Here is a 19,355-nt window from a genome sequence, read left to right as displayed (position 1 = left end):
TTGACTAAACTTTCACTTGTTCTTAATGATTCGAGTGCATGAGATTACAAATTGCGTTGATTATGTGATACTTGTCTTCGAAATATATTGTTTGAGTGCGTTGCTAGATCAATTGTGTAAAGGGAAGTCGAATAAGGAACATTGGTTGATTTGATCTTTGTTTCTTGGTTGATAATGTTCCATGGTAACTAATAAGATAAAAGATTGCATAAATGGATTGATCTTGAATTGTTCTTGATAAATTGTTTTAAAAAATTCTTCTTTTCCCACCTATGTATATGAAACGTTTTCATTCTGTAATGTTTTCTAAAAATTTATGTTTTGATCTTTAAAACCCCACTTGTTCTTACGTTTTCTTGTTCTTGTATATGTGAAAACCGGTTTTAGGTTTTTAGGTTGCATGTAACCCATAAATAATCAAGTTAATAATCTGAAAATATTCTTTTAAATTCGTAAATATGTGTTCTTGGATTAATCTTGACCGAAATTATATGTTAGTGTTTTGTAGGAATTATTTTGGTGGTTTTTAGGAATTTGTTTTGTGTTTTTTAGGGATTGCTAAATTTTAGGGATTCTTTTGGTGTTTTTTTAGGAAAAATAGTTAGAGTTAGTTTTGAACATGGATTCCTTGTTTGACTAGGATTAGAATTTGTTTCCTATTATTATTTGTACTCCTAATTAGTGTAGAAGTAGTAATTGTTCTCTCATTCTTTGCTCTCTAATTTCGTGTGACATTATGTGATGTTCTTTAACTCTTTGTTTGTTTTGAATTTTATGTATGTTTATTCTTGTAAAGTTGTAATTTTTGTGTGAATTTGTATCTTTGATTCTTTGATTTCGTTTGTTGCATGTTTGTACCCTCAATCCCCGGTTTGAACGATCCCTGCTTATTCTATACTAACAATTGTTCTTTTCAAGGTATAAATTGGCTAATGCTTTTGCACGTATCAGAAGCGTGGCAAGTACGCCGCCGAAGAATGAATAATATGTCGCTGAAACATGGCGAGTAATTATACCATTGAAACATGGTGAATACGTGTCACTGAGATATAACGAGTACGCCACTGAAGCATGGCAAGAATATGTCAGAGGCATGGTAAGTATGTATCATTGAGGCATGGCAATTACATCACTAAAACAAGGCGATGGGAATTGCTGGGGCATGGCGAGTGTATCGATGGAGTATTAGGTGTGTCATTACAACATGACGAGTGTATCATTGAAGCATTGGGAGGATGTTATTACAATGTTGGAGTGTATTGTTAAAGCATTAGGAAGCATTGGGAGTATATCATTGAAGCATTGGAAGTATGTCATTACAATATGGCGAGTGTATTATTGAAGCATTAGGAGTATGTCATTACAACATGGCGAGTGTATCGTTGAAGCGTGGAGAATATAATGTGGAGGCATAGATGAGATAGAGCTAAAGCATAGATCATATATTACTGAAGCATAGAGAAGATACCGCTGATGTGTAGATAATATGTTGCTGGAGCATGGTTGAGATACTATTGAAGAATAGGAATGTGATGCCCCGGAAATTCGTATTTATTTTCCGAGGATTTTCCGGAATCTAAATTGTGGTTATTGGACGATTTCGTGGCTCGTGGATTGAGGGGAAGTGTTTCGGACGAATTATTAGTTGAAGAATATGGTTTTAGGGGGGGTTGCAAAAGTTGACCTTTTATACGTTGGGTCTCTCCAAAAACTTCCTTCACGAAAGTCGTAGAGCGAGTAGATACGAGTTCATGGACATGCAGAATGCAGAAATTGGAGTTCATATGAAGAAGTTATGGCCATTGGAAAAAGTTTCCATTTTGGTATATATGGGATTTTTTCCGGAAAAAAATCAGGGGCGTGACATTTTGGTATCAGAGCGTAAGGTACATATTTGGTGATAATTAGTACTACTCGAGTGATGGCCCGTCTGCAGCGGATCCCCATTTGATGCTCTCCAGTATTGATATAATCATTGGGTATGTAGGAGTGTTGGTCGTGAGTTTGAGTGTAGAATCGTCAGAGCATTGGTTTGCTCTGTTAGTGAAGTTGTGAACTTAGGTGTAGGTTCCTTGAGTTGCAGTCCTTTGAGGAATGGGAACCTCTGGATTGAACTCTGGTGTGGTGATAAGGATTGTTTTCAGGGACAACTGTATCCTTTCATATGGACTTAGTTGTTTGATTGTTTGTGGAACTCTTCAGGAAGAAGTACTTTCCGCCTTCCACGAGGGAACAGTTGGAAAGAGAATTCATCTCGCTAGTCCAAGGGACTATGAGTGTGAGGGATTATGAGGCGAAATTCTGGGTTATGAGACAGATAGATGCTGAGAGTTTGGCTATGAAGTTTCGGCGAGGGATGAGTGCTTCGATTTGGCGCGATGTCGCTGTCCTGGAATTGAAGACATTGGAACTCATTTTGGCTAAGGCTATGGCCATTGAGCAGGAGAACCTGACTTTCTAGGAGTAGGAGTCGGCTGAGAGGGACTCCCGAAGGAAGGGAAAGGCAACTGCTGAGAGCAGCGAAGGGACAGATGATCAAGGTGGATCCTGGAATAGGCACATGACTCATCAGCAGGCGCCAGCTAGGGAAGTAGCTGCACCTACTAGGGTTGCACCTCATAGGCAAGTGGCAACCCAGAAGTGTTTCAATTGCAATGAGATGGGCTATGTTGCTCGATCTTGCACGAAGCCGAAGAACTTGGCATGCTTTACATGTGGCCAGATGGGGCATTTCTCCAGGGATTGTACCGAGCAGCAGGGTAGGGGACAAGGGAACCAGTAGAGGCAACTACCTCAGGGAAATGCGAGGGTTGCTGTTGGTCAGCAGGGTGCTAGGGAAGAAGGTACCTTATCTATTTCTACTTGTATTGCTAGAATTATGTGTGATAGTTGTGTACTTCTTTCCGTGTGTTGTGTTGTGTTGGGTTTTGCCTGTTGTCTATAGTGAGGCATGTGGTGTGACGCATCCTTCATTGTTGTGCTAGTAGGGGATCTATACCACTTTGATTTTGATTACAATGATAGGTGATTATTTATGTGTGGGTCAGGCGGGGCCAGACCTTAGCTTGATTTTGTGTTCCCAGGTTGGCTAGACACTTATTAAGTTGTGATGTATAGGCTCGATTTGAGTTGAAATGAAGGTTTCATTTTCAATTCTTGTAATGTAAGGTTTGCATTATCGATGATGTGATACAGATACTGTCGTGATGACAGGATTCCGAACTCTTGTGTGATCTGTGTGTAGTGCTGCAGTCACAGAGTCTTTGTTAGATAGTGTACAAGGATGAGATCCATGAAATGATTGTGTTACCACCAAGCGGTGTGGTAAAGATTCCTAGTGTTGTGATACTGGGTAGGGTACATGTATCTATTGTTGATCTAGGTATGTTGCACAATGAGACAAGAACAGGTTGTTGAGGAATGAGAATTGGATTTTTGGGGATAAGTTTATTCGTACTTTGTTGGTTTAGTACGTTTAAATTTCGGGATGAAATTTCTTTAAGGATGGTGGAATGTGATGCCCTGGAAATTCGTATTTATTTTTCGAGGATTTTCCGGAATCTAAATTGTGGTTATTGGATGATTTCGTGGCTCGTGGACGGAGTGGAAGTGTTTCAGAAGAATTATTAGTTGAAGAAGATAGTTTTAGGGGGGGTTGCAAAGGTTGACTTTTTAAAAGTTGAGTTTCTTTGAAAACTTCCTTCATGAAAGTCATAAAGCACGTCGATATGAGTTTGTGGACATGTGGAACGCGGAAATCGGAGTTTGTATGAAGAAATTATGGCCATTGGAAAAAGTTTCCATTTTGGTATATATGAGATTTTTTGGGAAAAAAATCAGGGGTGTGACAAGGAAAGATATCGCTGAGACTTGGATAATATGCTGCTAAAGTATGGATAAGATATTATTGAAGCATGGATGATATACAGCTGAACTGTGGTCAATATAGGTCACTGAAGCATTGATAACATGTTGAAGCATAGATAAGGTACTGTTGGAGCATGGCGAGTGTACGCTATTTCGGCATGGAGAGTAGGGTGTGCAAGTCCCTTAGTGTCGAGAACATTTATCATGACGAGTGTATGTCATTCAGGCATAGTGAGTGTATGCCATTCAGGCATGGTGAGTACGGTGTACAAATCCCCTTAGTATCAAGGACATTTATCATGGTAGAAGCGGGGACTGATCTCGCTAGTGAGATTGCATGTGGATATAAGCAATAGAGGTGTTAAACATGTAGTAGTATATGGATATAAAATTAAAGTGTGTATATAAGAGTATTGAGTATAGCTCAATGGGCAATTTTGTGTGCATGACACTGTTTGGACCTCTATGTATGTCATAGTTTGTGAAGGGAGAATCGCAAGTGTATATGTAGTAATGTAATCAAGATAAAAGCATGGCATGTGTTTAGCATGTATTTGTAGTGGAGATGTTAAACATTTTGCATTTTGTAAGCAAACTTGATAATCATGGAGACATTGAAAGCATTGCATCAACATTAAGGCATAACGAATATGCTACTAAGATTATCACATTCTGTAGGCATATGCTTAGATTGTAGTAATCAATGAAGCATGTGAAGTATAACATTAGCTCAAATTGAAAGAGTATAGATGAGAACTTATCTGGAGTTGTTCATAAGTAGTGAAGATATTGTAGAAAGATTGGAGTTGCCCATATATAAGTCTTCATGTGATCGATGGTAGTCAGCAGCTTGCTTGAGCTTGCTCATATAAGAAGATGCCCAATTGGGTGAGTATACCTCCTTAAAAACAAGTCAGTGATTAGCAGCTTATGCATGATGATTGAAATTTGGTTTGTCTGCATATTTTGGCATGGCAGTGCGTAAACAATGACATGAATAACTCTTTGAAGCTCTAGAAGAGGGATATGTATATATTCAATCCTGACAAGGGAACCTGATAAAGAAAGCAGCTTGGCTTTTGATAAGCATGAGGACATAGCAGCAACTGACAATTATGGAGGGCTGAGTGTATAACTCATTTTGGTATTGAGGAAGATAATTGTAGCATGCAAATATCAGCATTGTTCCCACATAATTCAAGGCTATGCACAAGACTTGTTGTGTCAAATGATCATACTACGACTTGGTGAGCTAAGAGAATAAATAGGCATGTCCCAGTCTCGATTATATATCCATCTCTGAGGATTCAGTTCGCATATGCTCGCACCAAATTACAATTGTGAAACATTTGAATTTATAGGCAGCAAATGTGACAAGTTATTATAGATGTTAGGCAATGTGGTATTAACAATTGATGAATTCATAATATATGCAGCTAAGTGTAATCGTCATGTTTGGCATGTGTACTAAGAAAGCCATGTGATGTTGGCATGGTAATGCATCCTGTGATATCGCATGCAGTGGTTATGCACTAAGAAAGCCATACCTGGCATGTGTGCTTTCTATGATTAAAATAGGCATGAATTATGATTTTGGTGTAAGCATGCTTCACAGATACGGCATATAAAACAAAGTGTGATGCAATCGACTATTCAATTTTCACACAAAATTTTGATGGCCCACTGTGCATGACATTATGGGATTTGTCTTGACAATAGAAACTTATAGCCAGTGAGTGAAATTTAGACAATTGTGGTTGAGATTCAAATCCATGCTGAACCCAGTAACTGCCACATATAGTTTGTATAAAGTTGCTGGCAATATGCATGCATGCATGCATGTGGGAGTTATGACAAAGGGCATAGCTTTGGCCTTATATAAATATGAATGAATGAATCTTATCTGTCAGAAGCGTAGGTATACCAGCACATAAGGTATACATAAGGAAGAGATAAGAGGGAATAAAACTTAGCTTGTTGGCTGATTTGGGTGACGTATCAGACAATAAGTATAGGTGCTTGGTGTTCATAACGTTTAGGCCAAGTGCACATAATTCGTCCCCTTCTTCTCTCATTATTTTGGCAATTGAAGCATCTTCCTCTCCATTCTAAGCATCCTTGCCGTGAGACACCTTCCATTCCATCACCTTTGAAGCTTCTTGCGTCCTTGAAGAATTCAAAAGTGTAACCATTAACATCTTTTATTGTTTTCGATTTTGAGACTTTGTAAAACAAATCTTATTTCAATTTCGATTTTGGTTTTTGTTTTAGTTTTATGGTTATTGCAATTTCATGTGAGATTAAAGTTTTGATTTTAGATGTTTAGTTTTCGAATACTATGAAGTATGTTTTTGGTTTTTAGGTTTTTAAAATGAAAATTGCGATTTTAATATTGTTATGCATGTTTGTTGGTTTTATGCCAATAACCCATCGTTTATGTGTTTATTGATCTTTGGATGCATACTTTGATTGATGAGCATGTAATTGATCCATATTAAGATTTGCCAGCGTTCTAGGTCTTAATAATAGAAGCAGAAAACCTATATATTATTCCTTAGGTAAATCAACAATGAGCTTTGCATGATAAGATTAGCGTTCTAACTTGTTATCTTTGCTTGAGTTGATTGTATTCTTGTTAGTGATTAACTATCACTAGTAATTGCATGCTTAAAAGAATTAACTATGGTGCGTTCATCTAGTTAATTTAGTTAAGAGAAGTAAAAAGGATTTTGTATGCGCTCATCTCTATTCTTGATCAATTCCTTACTATAACATCTTTTGATTCGTGATTGATACTTTGAAACATTGCCAACGTGTTAATAGTGGTTGACTACATCTATATTTCGTTCCATCCATCTTTATCTACTTGATTCTATCTTTTGGTGAGTCATTTGTATAAAATCCTCTTATTTTGTAAATATTGTAGATAAATACTTTGTTTTGTTTTGTCTAACATTTTATTTTGCAGGAATAAATGAAGCCCTAATCCCCGGTTGAGAATGATACCCTGCTTGCTCTTACTACACTGATAGGGTTTTAAATTGAGCATTAACTCTTGTGCAGGTCACTTGCAGAATGAATCTAAAAGGACTGTTGTACTTGAGGAGGGTTTCAAATGCCTATTTGCTTTATTGGGGGTGTAGGTAGGTACCAACCTTGTAGAGGGTACTGATCACATGGAAATTAAATCACCGGAGCAACAATACTGTGTTGTCAAAGCAAGAACAAATACCAGTTATAAAAACTATAATGAACTTTAATAAGCAAACAAATATCTCATCCTGCCTAGTGCCCACCACAGAAAAGCAACCAAACCAACAATTGGCATAAGAAAGAAATGCTAAGATCTAGATGTGAGAAAAGCATCAATTTCATTACTGTGACAATAGCACAAGGAGAGTATATTCAACACAAATTGAATACTTAAATGAGAAGAAAAAGAGTACCAGATGGTTGACGTCTAAGCTGATTGCCGGAACGATTATTTGCAGGAGTGCTTTAATATTTTCTATAACAAGGGGCAGTATTAGTAGGCTATAGATATAGTAGCCTGGACGAAGTCGAATTCTCAAATTCGGGGGTTCACATCAAAGTCATGGGTCGATCAAATCTTGGATTACATGTGCAGAAACACAAAAGGTAAAATCGACTTGCTTATATTGCTACACTGATTTGAGTTTACTAGCTCCGAAATCGTATTCGTAATCGCAATCCGAAGAATACAATATTTGAAATAAATACCAACAAATTATAGATAAATTGATTGATGAATTAATAAAATCATCCAAAAAGTAAAGGAATTTTGAGAATATGGGGACGAATCCGTATTGACGAAACTGCTCTCTGGTGGTGAGGCGAGGTTTTTAGGGTCCAACTGTCCATTGCCGCCTACAAATTGCCGTCATTGACTTACCAACACAACTGCCAAACCATGTATCTTCTCTTCTCCCAGCAAAATAAAACTGAATAACAACAATCAAAATCCATCTGTATAACAAGAATGAGAGAGCCAGAGTCGGAGTTTATTAGGCTGATTGATGCGGAGATTGGTTTGCTCTCTCTGCTTTTAATCAGCTGTTTAGGGGAAGAGATAACGCGAAAGACACATCGTTGCGAGGCAACTGACTTCAATAGGAAGCTAGGTTCGGAGATATTTTCCCTGCTAAAATAGTAAAAATACTAGAAACCCCTTGTCGTTTCACCATCACTAGTCTAGTTTTCTGTTGGGCCTGTGCTTCCGTTGTACCCAAAAGCTTCAAAACAAAAGAAAGACAAAGCCACGTTACAAAGAAAGAAAATCCGCTGGTTACTATAGCTCAACGTTTCCAAAACCCACAGTCGCACTCTCCATACGTTTGAGAAATGGCAGCGATAACTCGCCTTCACCCTCCTTCTCTCTTCTCCTTGAAATCTTCCTCCTCACTCATAACTCGCTTCCCCTCTTCCCTCTACTCCCCTCGCCCTCTTCGCACTCTCTCCACCACCGCTATCCTCGGCTCCAACGCCCAGGTCCTCTCTCTCTCTCTCTCTCTCTCTCTCTCTCTGCATGTATCCATGGCTAATGTTCATCTTAATCTGTTGTATTTGATATTTCTGTGCGTGGTTCAGGATCAGGTTGAAACTGTGGAAGCGCATGGATCCATAGTTGGGGATCTACTGGACTACCTGAACGAGTCTTGGACTCACTTTCACGCTACGGGTACTCTATAAATTTTGCCTATTAATTTGATTTCGGAGCAATTATCATCTTAGGGTTTTCAGATGAATTTGTTGTTAGTAAAGCCTCTGTTTGGTTGCGAGCAAAATTAGGGAAAGGAAAGGAAGTGAGATGAGATGATACAAACTCTCGATCGTTTATACGTGTATCTGCTTGGGATGGACTTTTCAAAGCTCTCTTTTGAATTTAGTTTCGGAAATCCGAGTTCCGGTTGAAAATAAATCAAGCAATAGCGATGTACTTGAAAGGAAATCAACTTTATCGACTATGATGCTGATTAGAAAATCAAAATGTTCCAGATTTTAATTGATCAGCATTAGATATTTGAACAACAACTAAATGCTTCTTTGACATCTACAATGGTGCTTTTTGTGCGTATGCTGGGAAATTGTTGTGTTAACTAGTTTTGCTTCAATTTTTTTGAGTTGATTTTCTATTAGGCCTTAGCGTTTTAACTGTTTTTATATCCTGAGAAAAGAGATTCTGAATCAGTTAGTTGTGTCGTATGGTCTTAGTTGTGTTCTGACTTATGAATTGGTCTTCTTTGCAGCTGAAGCTAAACGACAACTAATTGATGCTGGTTTTCATTTGCTGAATGAGAATGATGACTGGGACCTTAAGCCTGGTGGACGCTACTTCTTTACACGAAATATGTCTTGTTTGGTTGCGTTTGCTGTTGGAGAGAAGTGAGTAAAAACTCTACCAGTTGAAATATTGTCTCTAAATACTCAACATAGGATCACATTTGCAGCCTCTATCAGCAACTAGAATTCTTGACTTAAAAATGGGAAAAAAAAAAAGGAGTAGAAGAAGAAAAAATTAGAATCCAATATGCAGTTATTAACTTCATTAGGATGAGACTGGTTATAGTGAGGCTAGGTTACTACTTTTCCACAATCTTTTTTTTTTTTTCCTATTTACTCCATGTTTTCTCAATTTTTTTTATTGACGGGTGTATTGTTCTTTATGAATTTATTTATGCTCTTCTAGTTTCACATGCTTGGCACTTGACTAATCAGATGATCTTCTTAGCTTTTCAGGTATAGTGCCGGAAATGGTTTCCATGTGATTGCTGCTCACACCGACAGTCCCTGTCTAAAATTAAAACCAAGATCTGCATCAACCAAGTCTGGCTGTCTAATGATAAATGTGCAGACCTATGGAGGTGGTTTGTGGCATACTTGGTTTGATAGAGACCTAAGTGTGGCAGGCAGGGTTATTTTGAGAGATGGGAATGGTTCTTTTATCCAGAAGCTTGTCAAAGTGAAGAGACCTCTTTTACGAATACCTACACTTGCCATTCACCTTGACCGGTTAGCAATTTCTTTACTCTGAAGTTCTTTTCAGTTGATTTCATTTTGAACTTGTAAAAAATTTTCTTGCTAGGAGTAATTATTGTCTACCAGTGATGGAACTGAAAACAAAGTTTTATATGACAGCATCCTTAGATTGAATCCTAGACTTGAGCTCTCAGTATTAGTTCAACCGTTCACATGGTGGGTATTCTCAAAAGTTAAGACAGATTAATTGGTGATTATTGTATACTAGTAATGGAATTAAGAAACAAAGTTTTATAGGACATTATACTTAGATTGAATCCTGGACTTGAGCTATAAGTATGTAGTTCAACTGCCCACATGATGGGTATTCTCAAAAGTTAGGACATGTTAATTACCCATTTCAGGAAGATTTTGTTTCTCTTCTGGCCAGTGTGGAAACAATCCTTTAAAATTAAAACTCAGGTAAAATTTGAGACCTTGTAGTTTCACAATTTGAGACCTTGTGGTTAAGAGTGCTGGACAACTAAAGAAATTGGTCGAACCGTGAGCTTCATACTCAATTTTTGTCTGTTAATGTAGTCACGCTGCAATCTTAGGGGTACTTCCCTGTATGTAGCCTTGAGTGGTTCTATACCTGTATATGGTTGGTGTTATAACAATATATCACAGTGGAGACTAGAATAGGGGAGGGGGCTAATTGCTATTTAATTGTTCAATTCATGGAATAAGGACAAGGATAACGGCTCTCTACTTCACTTAGAGCAACAAACTGTCTCTTTAAAACTCTAGACTGTACCGAACATGAAAGAGGAATTGTTTTCACCAAAAATGAATAGGCATAGGGGAGGGGGCTAATTGCTATTTAATTATTCAATTCATGAAATAAGGACAAGGATATCGGCTCTCTAATTCATTCAGAACAAGAAACTGTCTCTTTAAATTCTGCACTGTACCAAACATGAAAGAGGAAGTGTTTTGACCAAAAATGAATAGGCATAACACCTTAGGATATTCGCAAAATATTATTTTGTACTGACTGGCAGTATAATGCCTCTTCTAAATTTGTCCTTTGACCAGGTCTTAAGCATAATGGTTCATCTTTTGCTTTCTTAGTTGAATATAGACAGATCATTGTAGTTAATTTCAGTTTACCCCCCTGAGGTTTGGGGGTGTCATCATTTCACCCCCTCTATTTTTAATTTTTAATTTTTACCCCCTAAACTTTCCAATTTCAATCAACCGTGTCCAATTTCTCCTATTCCGTCCAAAGTCAACGTTAACTTTGACTTTTGAGGGGTAAAATTGTCTTTTCAAGATAAAAAATATATAAAAAATAAAAAAATAATTTTTTTTCTGTTTTTTTTTTTCTTCTGTTTCTTCGTTTTTTTTTTTTTTTTCTTTCTATTTCTTCGTTTTTTTTTTGTCTTCAACCTATACACCAAAAGTTATAATAGGTTTATAAAAACAAAAAAAATACTCTAGGTGGTTGAAAGCCGCTTGATGGTCTACGATATTTGTGATATATCTCCGATAAAGTGAAGAATTTTAGGATATATCCCCAATAAAGTGAAGAAATATCTGTAAAAAATAATTTTACACTTTATCTAGAAATAAATATCTGTAAAAAATGATTTTACACACTCGCTGGTCTACGATATTTGTGATATATCTCTGATAAAGTGAAGAAATATCTGTAAAAAATAATTTTACACTATCTGTAAATAAATATCTATAAAAAATGATTTTACACAGATATTTCTTCACTTTATTGGGGATATACAGATATTTACAGATAAATTGTAAAATCATTTTTACAGATATTGGTTCACTTTATTGGGGATATATCCTAAATTTTTTCACTTTATTGGAGATATATCACAAATATCGTAGACCAAAAATGATTTTACACAGATATTTCTTCACTTTATTGGGAATATACTGATATTTATTTACAGATAAAGTGTAAAATAATTTTTTACAGATATTTCTTCACTTTATTAGGGAATCCTAAAATTCTTCACTTTATCAGAGATATATCACAAATATCGTAGACCAGCGAGTGTGTAAAATTATTTTTTTACAGATATTTATTTCTAGATAAAGTGTAAAATTATTTTTTACAGATATTTCTTCACTTTATTGGGGATATATCCTAAAATTCTTCACTTTATCGGAGATATATCACAAATATCGTAGACCAGCAAGCGGCTTTCAACCACCTAGAATATTTTTTTGTTTTTATAAACCTATTATAACTTTTGGTGTATAGGTTGAAGACAAAAAATAAATGAAGAAATAGGAAAAAAAAAAAAAAAGAAACAGAAAAAAAAAAACGAAAAAAAATATATTTTTTAATTTTTTTATATATTTTTTATCTTGAAAAGACCATTTTACCCCTCAAAAGTCAAAGTTAACGTTGACTTTGGACGGAATAAGAGAAATTGGACACGGTTGATTGAAATTGGAAAGTAGAGGGGGTGAAATGATGACACCCCCAAACCTCAGGGGGGTAAACTGAAATTAATCCTTTTTTTTACATGAAACATAATTTGGTAACTGGTGATACAGATTAAGAGAGAATAGTATTTCACTTTATCACAATCAACTTTCGTTCTTACATCTGTTTACTGTTTATCTTGGTTCCCAGACTTATTTTGAATTCTTAACATCGCACAATAGCTCAGGGAAATCCCACATCTCAAATTTATATTAACTCTCCAATGAACATATATTTCCATGCTTCTAGTTCCAACAATATCACTGTGTTCTATACTTCTATTACTTGGAAGTTATTGACTTGTTAATTGTTAAAGTGAAGTTAAAATTGGAAGACAGCACTCATAACGTAGTTTTTAAGCATGTGCGGTGGTGCTATATTGTGATTTTAAGTAGTTAGGGACTTATCTTTAGACTATCTAACAGAGACAGGTCATGCTGAGAACATCTTTTTCTTTTCTGTATGCTTGTTTAGCACAGTGAACAAGGATGGATTTAAACCAAATGTAGAGACTCATCTTATTCCATTACTAGCATCAAAACTAGAAGAAACAGCATCTTCAGAGACAAAAGAGAAAAGTGCGACAACATCTACGAAAGCTGCTCATCATCCATTGCTCATGCAGGTATCTGTCTGGGTTGTCCACATTTTATTGCTAAAAACTCAATATCTCTTTAAAGTATATCAGTGTCATTAAGTACAGATATTATATGATCCTGCGCTTTCCAGGTATCCTTTGTATTGCAACTAAATAGGAAAATAAAAAGGCTTGCTGGTGTGAATATACAATGTAGAAGGTTGCCTTCAAAAGAAACAATTGAATAATAAGTTATAAACTTAAAGTAGGGTCTTAAGAGTGGAAGAAATATATCATCTTGTTCAAGAGAGTTGTACATCACCAAGTTCACCTGCAGTTATTGTCCTTATGAACATACACATATATTATGTTTGGCTCTATCTTTTCAAATGGAGAGTGCTGGAAATGCATTACATTATTATTTGTATTTGAAATTAATATGCCTTTTCTATGTATCCTTTTAATACAACTGGTGCTAAGACATTCAATCAACATCATTCTCTACACTTTTAACAATTTTGCTAAATAAAATAAATATATATATGATAATAACATGAGCCACCAGACTATATAGAAATATATGAATATACAGATGTGATGTGTGAATTTTTCATGTTGCATACTATCCCCATATTAAACGCTAGTTTTTTTTTTTTTTTTCTTCTTTTCACTTAGTTAACAGATATGTCATTGGACTAGATGAATTATTGGTCACATCTTGTGCACAATTAAACTCTTGTGTATATCAGTAACTTAAAAATTCAGTTTGTCATCTTCCATGATTGCTATTAAGGTCGCCATGGAGCTGGTGGCAGACCTATGTGATGGCCCCAAAATTTTTCAGTTTCTTTTGAAGTTGAGGGGGGACTAAGGTAGAGCAGACAGAGATGTGAAGCAAATGACGCCTACTATAAAACTGTGTTGATGATGTTGGAGAGGAAATAGAGGTATTAGGAAGTAGCTTCTGGTCTCTCATGGGAGTCATGGCTTTGTGACCTTTCCTTTTTGCGCTGTAGTGTTCTCTCCTTCTAGAAGTCTATTGCCTGGCCCTTTGACTCTTAGTGTCAGTTAATACTAATTTTCTTCTTTTAATGAGGAAGTACTATTTTATATTGTGGGCCTTTGGTTCGATTTATTTAGGATATTGGGTCACTTGTTTGGTTTGTGTTTTCTCTGTTTGTTAAAAACTGAGAAAACATGTTGAACAGTTTCATTTGTGCTGTGTGGATAAAGATAAAAGGCAATCTTTATGAATCAAATTTTCATTTGCATATGTTGCATATGGAGTAATTTGCTCCCACCCTAATTAACCCATTCGGGTACTGCCACTGTGTGGAGCGATTTGTGTGGTTCAAAAAAGTTTGAAAAAAGAAAAAGGTTGGAAAAAAAGGAAGGAAACAAAGCAAAGAAAAGAAAATAAACTATTAAGGTCATACCATAGTTTTGTAAAGTAGGTAAGTGTCCATAGTTTTGTAAAGTAGCTAAGTGTCAATACATTTTTCATTGACTATGCATTAACCCCACAATTGTTATTTTCAGGCTCTATCAGATGAGATCAATTGTAACGTTGATGACATAGTGAGCATTGAGTTGAATGTCTGTGATACCCAACCGAGCTGCCTTGGAGGTGGAAATAATGAATTTATCTTTTCTGGAAGACTAGATAATCTTGCCTCAAGTTACTGTGCACTGAGAGCTCTTATTGATTCATGTAAATCACCTGGTGATTTAGCAAGTGAGCATGCTATACGTATGGTTGCTTTATTTGACAATGAAGAGGTATATCCTTCTTCTCAGGTTCTCTAATAGCATGAAGTTTGCTTTATCCTGATCTTAGTATTTTACTGTTTATTTCGAGTTTTTATTGAGTGTCGCTCAGGATAATTTTCGTTGCCTTGTATATTCTCCATCTTATGAGACAATAATATTAATAAATCAATCATCCCTTATTGCAAATTCTAGAATTATTTGACGGACACACACACATACACATCCCAGTCTAATACGGACGTCATCCCCTCAACCATCATTGATCACATTGACTTCACCATGCAATTAATGTAATCTACAAGTAACATGCAAGTCTAGAGGACAGATAAGGTTTCTAACTAGTTTGCTGTTTTCTCTAAATTTTAATTATGACCAGACATCCCAAAACTATCTGGTAGGAGTTATAGAATATTTTATTTTGTGGTTGTAGAATTCCATGTTGAACTGTATTTTCAGTCCACATTATTATTTTTCGTATATAGGTGTCATGGCCAGCTTGAAGCACATATAAACTATTTAAGACTTGGTAAATTTGACCGAGGTTTATCATTATCAGTGTACCAGTCCTTTCTAAGGGACAATGGAACAACCACTTGCTACTTACATCTGCAGTTGCATGTTGGTGACTTTACTGTAGATAATCTCTTGCCTCTAAGCCAGTTTATGTGATAAATTATTGTTATTGTTTAGGTGGGTTCAGGATCCATTCAGGGTGCTGGTGCTCCAACTATGTTTCAGGCTATGAGACGCATAATTAGTTGCTTAGCTGAAAAGTATGTTGGTGAATGTTCCTTTGAGCGTGCAGTACGCCAATCATTCCTTGGTATTTTTTAGACCACACCTTTTTCAGTCTTGCCAGTTGGATCCTTCGTAATTCTTCTTATCATAATGTGTTTTTATATTTTAGGTCTGTATATGTTTGATGGTATGACAAATTTCTAAGCTACGGAGCTATCCCTTAGCATTTTTGGTACTATCAATTGTCCATAACATGTAAATCACACACCTGAATTTTTATGTCCAAAGTTAAAGAACTTTCATTGTAGGAGTGTTTGGATCAGTTATGAACTATGTCATGAAACACACAGATATAGATACTATGCAAGTAATTAGAATAATAAGATTATGTAATTCTAAGTGATCAATTACAAGCAAACAAGTGCAGATGGAAACAACTAAACAATGTATGCATTATGTACATTTCTCAATTGGAGTGTCCCAACTCCCAATGCAAATGAAACTTTTAAACACCGTTGGTCTAATGAAAGAAAAGAACAAATTGACATTTTGGAAAGAGCACCTAAAACTAAGACCTGCAAGACTGGTTGACAGTTTCTTATGCCTTGTTAATTAGAAAGATGGTGGACACTTTGCCCTTGTTATCCCACATTAGTGTTGGTTCTGAGTTTCAAAGTGGAGTTGCATCAAACCTGATAAAACACAAAAAACTTTTCGTGTACTTATATACAGCTCTTTTTCATTTCTGTTCTTTAGATTACTTAGTCAACAGAATTTCTGAACTTTTATTTGGATGGTTTTCCTAATAGTGTCTGCTGACATGGCTCATGGAGTCCACCCAAATTTTATGGACAAGCATGAGGAATACCATCGACCTGAAATGCAAAAGGGACTTGTTATCAAGCATAATGCAAACCAGCGATATGCTACTAGTGGAGTGACATCTTTTCTTTTCCAAGAAATTGGCAAAATCCACAACCTTCCAACTCAGGTACTGAATATCTGTAGCTGAGGACTACCGACCATGCAACCATCCTATATTGTTTAATTCATTATGCACTTGAATTTTTGTTATTGAATAGGTGCCCCAATTTTTGAAAAGTCACCTTATGTAAATGAGAACAAATGATTTTTTACTTTTGATAGGCTATACTAGCTATCTTTTTGTCAATTTTGTAAACTCACACACACACACACACACACAGAGTTTCCTATATTTACTAGCTGAAAAAATAGATTACCTTCTGAAATGTATTAATTAGAGACACCTATGACAGTTTGAAGCAACAAATTTATTCAATTTTAAGTTCATGAATTCTTCTTCTTTTGTCAGTATTCTAGTATATCATCCATTCATCATATTAATCGATTATATTAAATATCATTCTTACTTTGGAATTTGTTTTTGAGCATTTTGGAATGAGATCAACTGATTCAATTGACACATTATCATGAATAAACAATATTGAGTGAAGTGATTAATATCTTAGATTTTATGTTCTTAAGATAACAAGAATCACCACATACTTTTTACATATTCATTGTGTAGGAATTCGTGGTGAGAAATGATATGGGATGCGGATCGACAATAGGTCCCATACTAGCTTCAGGGGCGGGCATCCGTACTGTTGATTGTGGAATTGCTCAGCTTTCTATGCACAGGTACCGCAATGGATTGATGCTACACATACTATATTAAGTCCCAGATTTTGTATAGGTGATTCATTACTTAACTAGATACGGCCTTGTCAACTGCCCTAAGATATTGCTAGTTCATTTGTCATGTCATTTGGTTACTAAAATTTGGTAAAACGGTTGGTAGAATTTTAAGAAATTTATTAAACCTGAAAGAATTGGTTTGTAAGCAAGAATTAGATTCCCCCATAGTATGTTGGTCTATATTTCTTGATGGGTAATACATCTCTAAAGTCTTCCTCTCTAACTAATCTGCTTTTACTCTAGTAATATTTTTCTCTATGACCTGCTTTGTTCTTGATTATGGGCAAGTGGTGGCAAAGAATTTTGAATAGATACGATGTCCCGTTTTGCTGGCTGGTATTTTGATGAACTTATTTTTCTTTTCATTAATTTATGGTGGGATCATATTAGAAAGGAGACGGGATGTCCTTTGAGTGAAAAAACAAAATAAGCAAAAGAGAATTTGTTCCCATGTTTTTCTAATTTTGTCTGAAAATGTGTTCTCATGTAGTATTTTGAGTCTATTGATTTCACATTTCTATGAGAATTCCTAGAAGATTTCTTGTCAACAAAACATGGTTGCTGTTGTGAGCAAATTGATTGGCTTAATTCTTCCTGTCAGTGCTCAGAACTGCATGTTTGGAAGGAAACAGAAAAGAGCTGCCAAGTAGAAGGTGTTCTGTTCTCTGCAACCTAATATGTTATTACCACTCATGGTCTCTTTTACTTCCAACTTTAACTGCAGTGTGAGAGAGATATGTGGGAAGGAAGATATAGACATTGCTTACAAGTATTTCAAGGCATTCTACCAAACCTTCTCGAGCATTGACAGCAAGCTGATTGTGGATTCGTAAGTATTCTTTGTTAACGATGTTTGAGTATATTATTCCCATCTATATGTGTACATGTCAGACATTCATTATATATATGGAGAGAGACTAGGAAAGGGTTGTTTGGGAAAAGATGGGCATTCTGTTTGTTCACCACAGAATTTTCCTGTGCAATATATAATTGTTTAAGACTGGCTCTCTGACTAGGTAACAAAAACTTAAGTTGAAACTTGATAAAAGAGATGTATGAAGACAATTTGCACACGGCGAGGGTTTCTGCAAGGAAAAATGCATGTCTGGTTAAAGTCTGCTGGAATTGATGGTGCATGAGGAAAAAGTGGAGCTAGCAGCAGTGTCAGTATCCAAACTTCAAGTTTGAGTGGTCTGTGGAGAGTTTGCTTCAGCTCAGACAAAAAAGCCTGATTCTCCTTGTTCAGCACTTGAGCTCTTTTCGATAGAATTTCATTTTGTTGGAGTATACTATCGTTATCTCCAAGTTGCTCATGTTGTCACTGAAGTTTAAACGCATGAAAATGTCAGGCAGATATTATCCGTTTCTAATATGATTCTATAATGAAATCCAATATGTTCAGGTATGTCAGAATAATCATCTCTTCATATAACTAGATGATGAAAAAAAATTTATTTGAGATATAAAGGAAATAACAAGAATTCTTTGAAGGCCTGGTACCAAGATATTTGCACCGTCTTTTAAATTTTTTTGGTCATAGTTGGAGAGAATAGTAATGGAAATATATGTACTATGTTTTGAAAGAAGAGTCTTTGCTTCCAGACTCTGCAATTTTTTTGGTACCCTAATGACATAAGACAAATTTAATAAAGGGAAATTATTACAGATTGGTACTTGAACTTGGCTTCCATTATATGGATGGTCCCTGAACTTTCATTTTGATCACAGATACATGAACTTTTCAACCTCATTCTAAATGGCACCTGTTGTCTTATTCCGTCCCTGTGCCGTCTAAAAGTGACTTGTGATGCAAAGTTCATGTATCTGTGATCAAAATGAAAGTTCAATCAAGGCTTGTGGAATAAGACTCCAAGATTCTGATCGATAGTATTATGGGTACTTCATCTGTTCCTTGGAGTATTAAGCTTTTGATCAGAGGTAACAAGCATTTGGCTTTTCATTTTTAATCTATAATATTTAGACAAATTTTTAGAAAAACTAATTTTGTAGCTGACCAGTTGGCATCTTTTCCATATAATCATGAGAATTCTAGAATTTGGGTTTTTTTTAATCTCATTTCTTTTTGTGTCCCGAGCATTCTAGTTGGATCAGCTGGGAGGAAGAGATATAATTCGTGATTTTTCTTTTTCGTTGTAACCTTTTTTCTGTAATAGAAAAATAGTTTGTGCC

The 19,355-nt window shown here is 35.8% G+C and overlaps 1 protein-coding gene across 3 annotated transcripts; it reads left to right on the top strand.

Moving 5' to 3' along the window:
- Nucleotides 1-8,114: 8,114 nt before the first annotated feature.
- Nucleotides 8,115-18,672, top strand: LOC112172054 (probable aspartyl aminopeptidase). Of its 3 annotated transcripts, none has more exons than XM_040515825.1 (11): nt 8,115-8,376; nt 8,476-8,566; nt 9,135-9,270; nt 9,625-9,897; nt 12,836-12,986; nt 14,478-14,717; nt 15,399-15,531; nt 16,256-16,437; nt 16,996-17,108; nt 17,890-17,994; nt 18,165-18,655. In XM_040515825.1, exons 1-11 carry the CDS (start codon nt 8,230-8,232, stop codon nt 18,175-18,177), a joined length of 1,584 nt encoding a protein of 527 aa, XP_040371759.1. In that variant the 5' UTR covers nt 8,115-8,229; the 3' UTR covers nt 18,178-18,655. The 3 variants fall into 3 exon arrangements, with proteins under 3 accessions (XP_040371759.1, XP_024164998.1, XP_024164992.1); XM_024309224.2 differs by having other exon boundaries at nt 8,117-8,376; nt 18,182-18,672; XM_024309230.2 differs by lacking the exon at nt 18,165-18,655 and having other exon boundaries at nt 17,767-17,901.
- Nucleotides 18,673-19,355: the final 683 nt, after the last annotated feature.

This window comes from Rosa chinensis, chromosome 1 (assembly GCF_002994745.2).
Source record: "Rosa chinensis cultivar Old Blush chromosome 1, RchiOBHm-V2, whole genome shotgun sequence".
Taxonomy (NCBI): Eukaryota; Viridiplantae; Streptophyta; class Magnoliopsida; order Rosales; family Rosaceae; genus Rosa; species Rosa chinensis.
The sequence above is the reverse complement of the archived record's forward strand: the minus strand, read 5'-3'. Positions and strand labels throughout refer to the sequence as shown.